Source organism: Kryptolebias marmoratus, linkage group LG3, assembly GCF_001649575.2.
Source record: "Kryptolebias marmoratus isolate JLee-2015 linkage group LG3, ASM164957v2, whole genome shotgun sequence".
In the NCBI taxonomy this organism is placed as follows: Eukaryota; Metazoa; Chordata; class Actinopteri; order Cyprinodontiformes; family Rivulidae; genus Kryptolebias; species Kryptolebias marmoratus.
The window spans coordinates 5,148,325-5,160,310 of NC_051432.1; the positions used below are offsets into that span (position 1 = coordinate 5,148,325).

General features: G+C 39.1%; 1 protein-coding gene across 1 annotated transcript in view; it reads right to left on the reverse strand.

Annotated features, from left to right (window-relative positions):
• Positions 1–11,986, reverse strand: part of npepps (aminopeptidase puromycin sensitive) — a 55,188-nt gene that overhangs the window by 10,797 nt on the left and 32,405 nt on the right. Inside the window, exons 6-16 of the mRNA XM_017430489.3 lie at positions 9,956–10,156; positions 9,640–9,736; positions 9,517–9,550; positions 7,769–7,883; positions 4,944–5,108; positions 4,588–4,692; positions 3,813–3,873; positions 3,422–3,531; positions 3,094–3,157; positions 1,153–1,292; positions 209–343 (exon numbers count right to left, since the gene is read on the reverse strand). Coding sequence (XP_017285978.1) covers positions 209–343; positions 1,153–1,292; positions 3,094–3,157; positions 3,422–3,531; positions 3,813–3,873; positions 4,588–4,692; positions 4,944–5,108; positions 7,769–7,883; positions 9,517–9,550; positions 9,640–9,736; positions 9,956–10,156 — 1,227 coding nt within the window. The remainder of the gene's footprint in view (positions 1–208; positions 344–1,152; positions 1,293–3,093; positions 3,158–3,421; positions 3,532–3,812; positions 3,874–4,587; positions 4,693–4,943; positions 5,109–7,768; positions 7,884–9,516; positions 9,551–9,639; positions 9,737–9,955; positions 10,157–11,986) is intronic.

Consider the following 11,986-nt stretch of genomic DNA (forward strand, 5'->3'; position numbering starts at 1 on the left):
ATGGCCCACAGAGATGTTCTGATGGGCCATACCCAAGATCAGGTATTATATTTTATAAGTCCATGAATAAAAAAGATTTATTCATGTAAACAGGCAAAAAAAAGGGTGGGGGGGGGTAAGAGGCCTGGATAATAGATAGGGGGGCGCTGGCCCAAAAAAGGTTGAGAAACACTGCCCTACTGTGTGTGTGTGTGTCAGTGAGCCTTACAAGGGAGAAGAGGTCATTTTGGAGGCCAAGTCGGTCCACGGGCTGCAGGCTGAGGTCTCTGATTCCCGGCAGCAGACTGTCCAGCATGGATGAGCTGTACTGGATGCGATAGAAGCCCACAGTCCCAGGGTTGATCTGTAAACAGAGGAAAACAACTGCATCAGATTGTAGGAAGGGGGAAAAAACATTCTCATCATTTATTACTCAACTCAGCTAGAAAAAGAATCAGAATGTATAATAATTCAGGGCCAGGCTTTTCTTGAAAAATGCACTGCCTTTCTTAACAGAGTTTTGAACCAAGATCATCTTGTGATATTAAAATGACAAAGTTGCAGCCATTTTGACAAACATTGGAAATAACAGTCTTACAATCTCAAGTTTAGAGTATGTGCCGTGAATGACACATTCACATTTATCTGTAAAACTGAATATCTGTAAAACTGACTGAGTTAAAGCCATTTTTTGTGTTGGCTAATGTGGAGTAGCTGTGGCGGACATCTGGAATTAGACTGACTCTAAAATGTAAATCAGTTGCAGATGTACATCCAATGATTACTTTCTAAAAGTGTCATTAAAATCCATTAGTGATCCAGTTTTTAATTTTGGCTCCTTGTGAAAATGCTCTGAGTTCAAAAGTCATAGCTTTAATGAGAAGTCAGCTGGACGTGTATAGTTGTAGCTCCATACTAAGGTCTGAAGAGACACATGAGAAATCAGACGAGAGAAAATATTGTTAAATCCTGTACTGTGGACCCAGGATTTTGAAGTGTGACCTAAATGTCTCTTTACCCCCACAGTCATGATGTGTATATTTTGTAATGCATCCTTATGAAATGTTCGAGTGTTTCCTAAAGTCTACTGATGAGGATGTAAATACAGATGAAGAGCTACAAATCCTTCAGAAGACTGAAGCTGATTTTAGGAGACGTGCAGCAGGACCTCACCTTGACCCACTGGTCTGGGCTGACACCGCTCACAGTTATTGTGTCCTCTGGTTTGTCCAGCAGAAACTTGAGTTTGGTGCATTTGGGGTCCTTGTTCGTACAAACGCTAACAGGGACCATCCAACTCGGGCAGTTTTCTCCTGGATGACACACACAAGATGGTGTGAGTTAAAAGCCATCACAGAAAGAGGCCTCATCACTGACAGCTGCACACAAGGATGCCTTTAAGTTATTCTGTGTGCAGCCATTCAGTCAAAGGCTAAATGGCTTAATTATGATTGTTTTTTGCCGCCAGGCTGTTTACCGCCAGACTAAGCTCTGCTTGTTTATTGCAAAATATGTCATTTTTTATACATGTTTTTTTCCACTCGCACCTGTACCTTTCCGGTAGATTTATACTTGACGCGTTGATCACCGTGCGAGGGTGTGTGCGCACCAACAGTGACGCAATTGGACTGTCCCCGCCCCTGCATGGTGTTGCGTCGTGTGGTCATGCACCTCCAAATTTTCATAAAAGTGCAACTATAATGAGCCCACAGCAATAAACATCGAACAAGCGGGTTTAACCAAAAATGGTTTGTTGGGCCGAAATTCAGCGGGTGGCTTTACAAGACCGTATATGGTAAGCACGTTTTGTACTTAGTGAAAATATGACACATGCTAATTTATCCTTGTTTAAACAGTAAAATTATGCTAATAAATTCATCATTAGATATGCTTTGTTTAGTTGTTACATCTAGTGATCCAACATGCAGCCTATGCCACAAAAAGCACAGTATAGTTCAGCATCTCTCTCTTTTTCAGAGTTCTCTGTTGTTAATTATTGGCCTTGATGTGAGACGTGTCTTGGTGCCTTGTTTGCACTTTTTCATTTATGTTAATTTAGTTTATTTGTAAATGTGACTTAAATTAGAATTTAAATTAGGTGCAAACAATTTGTATTTATTTTAATTGTATTTTTGTTTCAAAAGTGTCTTTTTGTAAAACTGTAGTTGTGTAAATATTTGGCACAAATATCTTACAATATCACATAAAAAATAGCCATATTTTCAACTTTCCTGTCAACTTTAATCATTCTTTTTTACTAAATCACGGTCGGCTGGCGATCGGCTGGCAAACAGCCACCTACCACCAGGCTTACCCTCTTTTCTGGGGGAAACCCTGGACTATCATCAGACTCCAGTGTGAGCAGTCTGAAGCGACCCTCATGTGCAGAAGAAGATTTGACTTTCACATGCAGCACGCTGTGTTTGCAGAAGTAAATATGGATGCTACACATATTAGCGTGTGTGGATCAGTTCTGAAGTTGTTGTGTAGTAAGAGCTGACAAAATTATTATCTGCCATGCTTGTTTTATCCAGTGTTTACATTTGATGTTCCTGCTTCCCGCCTACTCCAGTACAGAATTGCTCTTCTGGAAGAGGAGCGACGTACTGAACTCAAGTATTGATCCCATCACAGTAGTGTTGATACGATCCAACATTAGTGTCATATGTTAGTGTAGATTCTCAATCATCCAGAACATGACAAATCTAATCAGTAAAAAAAAAAAAGTAACTGGACTTCTGTTTTCTATCTGAACACATGCAGAGTTCTGAGCTTTAAACTGCATGATGTTTGTATTGATAATATCAATATATGGATTGATTCACACACCTCTACTTCAGTGATGTAAAAGTTGTATAAAATGCAACTTCACCGTTCAGACTGAGGTCACTTGGAAAAACATTGGATATGTATCTGATTTAGTACCACATATGAGAGTAACATGGGTCGGATTTGAAAAGTAAAAAAAATTTTAAAAATCCAACTTTGGACCACATTTGCCTGCAGTGTAAACGTAGCCTTAGACAAACATAAGATGCAAGTCAAATCAAACTGATGCACCGTTAGCTTTGCACCAAGTGTGTTATATTTTAAACACGTGAAAATAACACTTACCATTGTGTGGTCCACTGGCACAAAACTTCTTCTGAGAAATCTTAAGTATGCGATCATCACCTTGCTACAAATAACATTATGGTTATAAGGTGAGATTGAAGAAAGCAGAAAAATCCAACTATCTAACAAACTAACATTCAAACAAACTGCCTATAGAACATTATATTTTTTTAGGATAAATTATTTGGTTAATTCTTTCTAAAAAAAAAAAAAAAACCCACAAAAACACTAGATATCCAAAATGACTGGTTAAGTTTTTATTTAATAAAGTCTGGATTAAAACATTTCTTCAAACTGAGTCAGTTCAATAAAGGATTAAAGAGCTCACCTGTTCCTGATCTACTACTATTATTGGGAATCCCATTTGCTTGGTCCAAGAGCTCATCACTGCAGCAATGGGTTTCCCACTGGCCTGTTCCAGACAGTCCCACAGATCCTCTGCAGAAAACATACAAGAATCAGAGAAATGTGACCTTCTTCTTAGTTCTCCTTTTAGTCCTAAATTTCGCAGGAATAAGGTGCCATTTTTATGTTGGGGGTCATAATTAGGTCTTATCTAGCTCTTTAGAAAAGTCACTGGGGTCAAATAATTTAATACCTATAATTGCTTGAACCCCAAAAAAAAGACACCTTTAAAAAATTGGAAGGTAGGTCTAAAAGGAGAAATGTGTCTGCTGATCTTAAAATCAATCAAAAACAGTGTTTCTTGAGTTGTTTACCTGTTGATGCATTATTATGTTGAAACTTTACAAGGTAGGCGTTCATTCCTTTCCTGAAGTCCTGCAGAGAAAGGATAAGAAATCAATTTAAGGCCATGTCCACACAGGAACAATGTCTTATGGATATGCAAAACTTTTTTTTATTAACTTTTTGGCTTTGTGTCCACATGGAAACAGCATTTTAGGAGCTCCTAAATGGTATTTTTTGTAACTGGGTTCCATAGTGAGAAAATTCTAAAACACCACTGTTGAGTTCTTGTGTGGACAGACTAAACACAACTTTTTGAAAACGATGTCACAGTCCCACGTTCTGCCTATCCTAAGACCCCAATAATTACATATTGGATTTGTGTTGCAGACACCAATTTCTCAACTACAGCAAAACTATCATATTCTGCATAACTTCCATAAGCAGACAAGGCTGAGGAAAAGTGAAACTCCCTTAAATAAAGAAGCACACATTACCCTTATTATTACACCACATAATCTAAGGCCAAAAGGCCTCTTTTTTTGTTTTCTTGTGTTTACAGATTGGAGCGTCTGCTCCAAGTCTTCTTTCTGTTTGTGTCGGCGTTTTAACGCCATATACAGGTGTGGAACAGTTATTGCAGCGTTTGGGTTGGTTTCCATGTGAATGAAAACATTTCTAGAAACCATGTTGTGTTTACGAAGAAAAGGTTTGTTTTGGAAAGACAGCATTCCTATGTGGGCAGGGCCTAAGTATACAACAATCTGAACAGAGACACAAAGATTCACTGCTGGTTATTCGACCAACCTCATCTCCAATGTAGTTATGCAGCATGCGGATCACAGATGCTCCTTTGCTGTAGGAGATTGCGTCAAAAATTTCATCTACTTCTGACGGATGGCCCACATTCACCTGAAGCACAGAACATCAGGCCAAAAACATTATTCTGATGGAAGCTATGCTGTCAACATGCAATATCCTATACATAATCATTATTTAACTTTCACAAAGAAAATATTTAATCAACCAATTTTTAAATTACCAACTTACTGGTTTTACAGCTGTAAGGTAAAATATGCTTTAAGTAAAACCACTCTTAACAACAGATGACATTAGTTTCTCAGAAGAAGAAAAAAATCCCTGCTGGCTCCTGCATGTCTCACCTCTATGGGATGACTGCTGTCCAGTGCGTCCAAGTCAAGAGCACGGGTGTAGTCTGCTGAGACAAACTGGGTCCAGATATCATACTCTGGGAAGCAGTGGTCCACACAGAGGTACTCAATCCAGGATGCAAATCCTTCATTAAGCCACAGATGGGTCCACCATTCCTGTGTACAAAAACCCCCCCAATAAAACACACACCACACACTACCTTTTAACTGCCGTCCTGAATATCACTGCCTACCAACCAACACTGGCTGAATAAAACTAATTTTAATCCTCACAAACAAAAATAGCAACCTGAGTTAAGTTGCACATTAAAACTGTCTTTTGGTCATTTATTAAGCTATTATAAGCTTTTCTTGTGTCTCAGGAACCATTTTTAACAAAACTCTGCTTCCACTTTGAGTACCAATGACATACATTTTATCTGAAACAATCACAAGTGCACACCTTTAAATATTAATGCTTTCAGATCACTCAGACCACCTATAGAAGTATAGAGACGGATCATGAGTAGGGCTGCAAGTAATTTTTTTGATAGTCAACCAATTGGTCAAATTCTTTTTGATTACTCAACATTAGTGCTGGGCGATATAACGATACATATCATGGGGACGATAGAAAAGTGTCTATCATGATTTATTTTCTTCTATCGTCTCTATTGTTTCTATCATAATTGTATCAATGATTCATGTAAATATTTCATAACGTAGGCTACGACGAATGTATTAGTGTTGTCACTTTGCATACATTCAGTTTATATAAGTGATAAATAACAAGAAAAAATAACTATTTTGCGAAGAACCTCAGCTTTGTGACATGATGCTGCTTTACGTGTGGGTTTACGGCATGCTTTACGGCAGCGGCTTTCTGTGCGGCCCGGCGGCACACCATATTCTGTGACCCACCGTATGTGTCAGCATTTAAGTCACAAGTGCTGAAAGATGGAGACGCATGAAGTATCAAATCCGGGGTCGCAACAAGTAGAGACAGCTAGCAGGCAGCCCAAGAAGAAAGACTTTTACCAAAACGAGGGGGACGTCTGTGATTTGGTTCAAGAAGTCCGACACGGAGCAGAAAAAGGTCATATGCTAACTCTGCTAATGCTAATGCTAACTCTGCTATTAGACTGTTTTCTCATCTGACGCCAACACAACAAACCTCTTCTATCACTTAAAGAAGAACCACGAAAAAGAATATTTAACAATCCAAAAAGTGCAAACAAACAAGTTGTAAAAGAGCCGGGAAAGTTGTGAAAAGTGAAACTATAGCCGGCCGAAGATAATGGAGTCTGTTGTCATTTGATACTGTTACGTCGTAACAGGTACATATATATTGCTGCACTAAAATGCCGCAAATCTCATTTGTGAAAGTTCAGTTAAATGTCACTTTGAAATAAAACTTGAAAAATGTAAGAAATTAGATTATTTTTTGTTATATTTTTCAGAGAATAACTGACAACGTACGTAATTGGGGTATATCGTGATATATATCGTTATCGTGATATAAAATAATCCATATCGTGATATAGGATTTTTTCCATATTGCCCAGCACTACTCAACATCTAACTTGTCTCTGCGTCCTCGGAGTGCACCTCTTGTTCTGAGTTCCAGTTCATGTTTTACCTGCTTTAGTCTGCCCAGCTGTAAACATCACCTTGAAAGTCTCTGAATAAATGAAACATACCTTTCCACAGCAAAATAAAAATAAGCTGTGAAACGTATAAATATGAAACTATTGAAATATCTTTAACATTTTACTTATTGTGACTATCACAAAAATGTAACAGTCAGAACAGACTAAAATGCAAGGAACCTTTGCACTTTTAAACAAAAAAGTCTAAATTTTAAACCAAAAATGGCCACAAGTGGGTATGGAAGACTAAAAGATTTAAAAAGGTTTTAAATTAAATAATAATAAAGTATGGTTTATATAAAAAAAATAAATTAATAAATTTCCTATTGCAGTACAGCACTGTATTGTGCCAAATAAACCACATAACAGTTTACCGGTTTGATAAAACGCACAGTGTACAGAAACTCCCTTGACTCATTTACTGCTCCTAACAGGTCACATTTCCAAACATTACTAAATAATGTTAGCTTAACAAATCGTCCACGAGTCCTTGTTCAAACTGATATAAACATTATTGTACAAACATCATTTATAAAAAGGAATAACACAAGGCACCAACTTCAGTTATAACCCATTTAAAGCCGTCTCTACTCCAGGAGGGGCTTACAGAGGATTACAGAAGTGCTACCGTGGGAAACAAAGCTCTGTTTCGTACAATTGGCCTTCAACTTTCTGTTTGTTTGCAGTGAAATGCTCACACACTTTTAAAAGTCTCCATTTTTAATTTTATCTATGTCTTTCTAGAGCTCTGCTGGTCTTTTCTTCATATTCTTCTTTGTTAGAAGACTGTGTGCAGCTGTGGAAAATAACAGAAACGATGCTGCCCACAAATATTTTGCAGTAACAAAAACCTTTATGTAGTTTATTCATTGTGACCAGAGCCATTTGTTATTAGGTCTGTATACAATGAGTCAACAACAAAAACCTGTGTCAACAACATTTTGCAGTCAACTAGTTGACTGTTGACTAATTCTTGCAGCCCTAACCATGAGGGGAGTTATAGAAAGAAACCACCTCTCAAGGGTCAATTCTTCTGTCTGCAATTGTTCTTTATCTGCAGCTAAATGTCATTTCTCTGCATTTTGTCGTGATCCCCAATTTTCCAAACATCTTTAGTATTACACTTGCATGCAGGTGTATGAAGATATTTTCCTTTAAAGAAAACTGCTCAGTGTTGTGGATGTTTACCATGGTGACCAAGTTTCCAAACCACTGGTGGGCGAGTTCGTGTCCGACCACTAAAGCCACCCACTGCTTAGACGACGAGCATGAGTTCTTCGGGTCGATTAGCAGTGCAGTCTCCCTGAAAAAATAAAAATAAAAAATTGTCTGCAAGGTTAACAGACAGCTGGAAGCAAACATCTGTTAGTCAACAGCAGGTTTCTCTCTTTACCCAGTCCTTATGAGCGATAAGGATGTGAAGAAAATCAGTACCCATATGGCTGAGTGTGATAAATGCAGGCATGGGATAAAAAAAAGTCCACCCTCTTTTAATTATTGGGTTTTACATATCAGGTTCTAAAATTATTAAAATCTAACCTTAAGTGTACAAAGACAACAGATTCCACTATGTCAATATTTATTAAACAAAAACAAAGTATGACTGTGGGACTTCATCAGAGTCCATGTTGTGGAGGAAACTGGCCCCTCTTCTGAACAAAGATGCTTCAGTTCATTGATGTTTGCAGACATTTGTTTCTGTACAGCTGTCAGACAGACGGTTTCACATTTGACCTGAGAATACTTTGATATATAGAGAAGTTCTCTGAATCTTTACTTTGGGCTCATGTGCCCAAAGAACATTGTTCCAGAAGTGCTCTGGTTCCTTTAGATCCTTGCAAGCAAGCCTAAATCTTGTTGAATACTTCGCAAGAACTGAGAAAATTGTTTGTTTACTTGAAGCGGCAAGAACAAGAACAAAGTTCACTCTGGCCAGGACATTTCATACTGAAGGAGAAACTCAAGTGCAGAACTCCTGGGAGAAACTTTGATGATCGGTTATTCAATAGATTTGATCAGCAGCTCATGGCTGATTCTGAACCTCTTAAATCATGTAGAAGCAGCAAGAGTAGGCTCAGTGTTTCCACACATCTTTTCCACTTTGGCTTAGTTTTAGTTTAATAAATAATGAGATGGTGAAATTTGTTGTGTGGTTTTGTTCACTTGAGGTTAGATATGAATAACTATAGAACCTGGTAAGACCGGATATTTTTTATTACGCCCTGACCTCTACAATTGTAAGAGGGTAAACTTCATTTGTTGTGACTATAAATGGAGCCTGCTGCTTTAAACCAATCACCTTCTGACCTCTGACAGGTGAAAGTAAATTCCTCTAACCACAAAGCAACTGAAAAAGCCATAAGAGCGGTCAACCAAAAGGAGATTAGGCTGCAAAAAGACTGTCAAATAAGACGTTAAAGGGCTGTAAAAAGGTCAAACAAATGCCAAACAGCTCTACTCTCTCAAACTGGTCATCTTATCTAATACCAATCCCAAATGCAAAAACATTCAAGGCACAATGACTAAAAAAAAGACAGATTAAAATTGTTTTAGGAGTCAGAACTTTTAGGCCTCCTGCTAATCAACTAATCTTTAGCACTGTTTAAGTCAAAAAAATGGTACTCAAATAATAAAGTAGAATTTATGATTGTGCTTTAGAGAATGTGCTTAGCGGTACACTGCACAACAAATTATAATTTAGAGTATTTTGTTGAAGACAGGCTGGTATTCCATAACAATAAATTGTAAATATAACAAAAAGAAAAAATTAGCAGTTACTGTAATCATCTAACTGTATAAATGCATCACTAATTTCACAGCAGTCTGACACTTGAAACACTTAATTGTTACACAAGTGACGAGTGAAGTTGTGTTTTATCTCAATATGTTTAAATCATAAGTACTACAATCTCAACTTTCTAGCTTTTATCTTTTACCTGTAGGTAACAAGGCCCCAGTTTTCCATGGCACCTAAATAGGGAAAAATATTTCTAAGTCAAGAAATTTCTGGACATTTTGACAGAAAATCTTTAATGTGGGACATTAATGAAGTTACTCACCAGCAGCAAAATCAGCAATAGCGATGAGATCAATTTTAGGCAATGGATAAGGAACACTGAAGTAGTCTTTGTAGAAAGGTAAGGTCTTCGTTGCAACCTGCATAAAAAGAAAAAACAACACTTTAGTGTCAGTGACAGGACAAAGTCTGTCCAACAAAGTTGAGGAAGAAGAACTGAATCCAAGTAGCTGAGAATTGTCCTGTCATACCAACAGAATGCCTTTAGTTTCCAAAGGTCCACTGTCACAGTGATGGGAAAATTCTTTGTGAAAGTACAAAATAATATTTTGAACACACTCCTGTGGTAACATGCTCACCTCCAATGCAAATTTCCCTTGTTCTGCCTTCCCGACTGGCGTGTAAACGCGTACCGTGACACCGTCTGATGACTGGCTCTCCACATGGTCATATTCACCGATGACAAACGCTACAAGGTATGTGGACATGATGGGTGAGGTGGCAAACTGTACTTCCACAAGGTTTTCATCATCTGGGTATGGCTTTCGATTAATGACATTCTGGAAAGGACAAACACAGAGCATTGTCTTAACAGGAAGGAATTGTTTAGATGAGAAAACAGCAACAAGATAAGCATCTGTAGCATATAAAAGTGACAGGAGCTGAATATGCTTCTGTATGGTCCTGCTCTAAGAAGCTGTTAGCTTCACTACCTCATGAGAAGTTGATTCTCCTGATTCTCCTAAGATCACTGAAAGATGCCTACTGCAGGTAAGATACTGACTGCTCATAACTCCACACAATCCGACTTAAATTTGTATGTTCTTCAAAACAGACAGCCGCTAAACTGTATGCGAAAATAAATTCAAATAATTATCAGTTTCAGTTTTGCTGATTGTTGTGCCATTGTTTCTCTAGATGATGCCCCATTTGTGAAATTTAAAAATAAATAAATAAAAAATAACAGCCAGAATTTCTGGTCATGTCGCGGTACTGAGCGGACGTGCGGAGGAGCCATTAGCAATTCTTTTCTAAAAAACTAAATTAACAACCTGCATTAATTGGCATTGCATTTCTTTAGTCAATTGTACTAATTATCACTGACCAGATGGTACCAAAGAACGCAAAACCAAATTCCAGAAAGGCCTTAATAACATCTATGTTCAGCCCAGCGCAACAACTCAGCAGTAGCAAACTAGCTAGCGCTGGCGCGGCCTACAGCGTCTGTCCAGCTTCTCCTCCACTTGGCGGGGGTGCTCCAGATGGGCCTCTTGTTAACAACAAATCCACAGACACAGATGTTGATAGTCTGGCAGTCATGGAAGCAGGTAGCACTAACGATCTCGTGGCAGCGATCAACTCGATGAAAGATGATTTTGTGAAGAAATTTGATAGCCTGCTAACTGCTATCCAGGGGGTGCAATTGGATATAAGAACTGTTACCGCACGTGTTACACAAGCTGAGGATAGAATTAGTGCTAACGAGGATACAGTTGTTTCCTTGCAAGTCGAAAACGCTGCTATGAAAACTGCTGTTGAGGCTCTGCAATTAAAGATAGACGACCTGGAAAATCGTAGTCGCCGCTCCAACCTACGTCTTATTGGCCTCCCAGAGGAAACTGAAGGTTCTGACATGTGTGCATTTTTGGAGAAACGGCTGCCTGAAGTGTTTGCTGCAGAAACATTCCCGGTCCCACTGATCATAGAGAGAGCACACAGAGTTAGGAAAGCTGACGTTGCGGGGTCACGGTCCAGAGCGGTGGTCATGAAGCTGCTGAACTATGCTGACAAAGTCTGGATCACAAAGGCTGCCAGGGTGAGGGGAGAAATATTTTTTGAGAATAAAAGAGTCATGTTCTTCCCAGACATCTCTGCCCAACTTCTGAAAAAGCGCAAGAAATTCGACCAAGTTAAAAAGGATCTGGCTTCCATCTCCCTGGAGTTACTGGAGTTACCGGAGCTACGCTACGGTGTTGTTCACCCGGCCACGCTTCTGGTGACATACAAGAGGAAACGCCACACTTTTGACAAGCCAACAGAAGCAGAGTCCTTTGTCCAGCAGCTCAAGCGGGAGCGAAATCTGGAAATGAACCAGGTACAGGATCAATAAAGGAGAACTGAACTGTGAAATATCTCTTATAATTTTATAACTGTTCTGTTGCGGAGCAGCAGATCGAACTATGTGACACTGACTAAACATCTTACATCCATCCATCCATTGTCTTCCGCTTATCCGGGGTCGGGTCGCGAGGGTAGCAGCCTAATCAGGGAGACCCAGACTTCCCTCTCCCCAGCCACTTGGGCCAGCTCCTCCGGGGGAATCCCAAGGCGTTCCCAGGCCAGCCGAGAAACATAGTCCCTCCAGCGTGTCCTGGGTCTTCCTCTGGGCC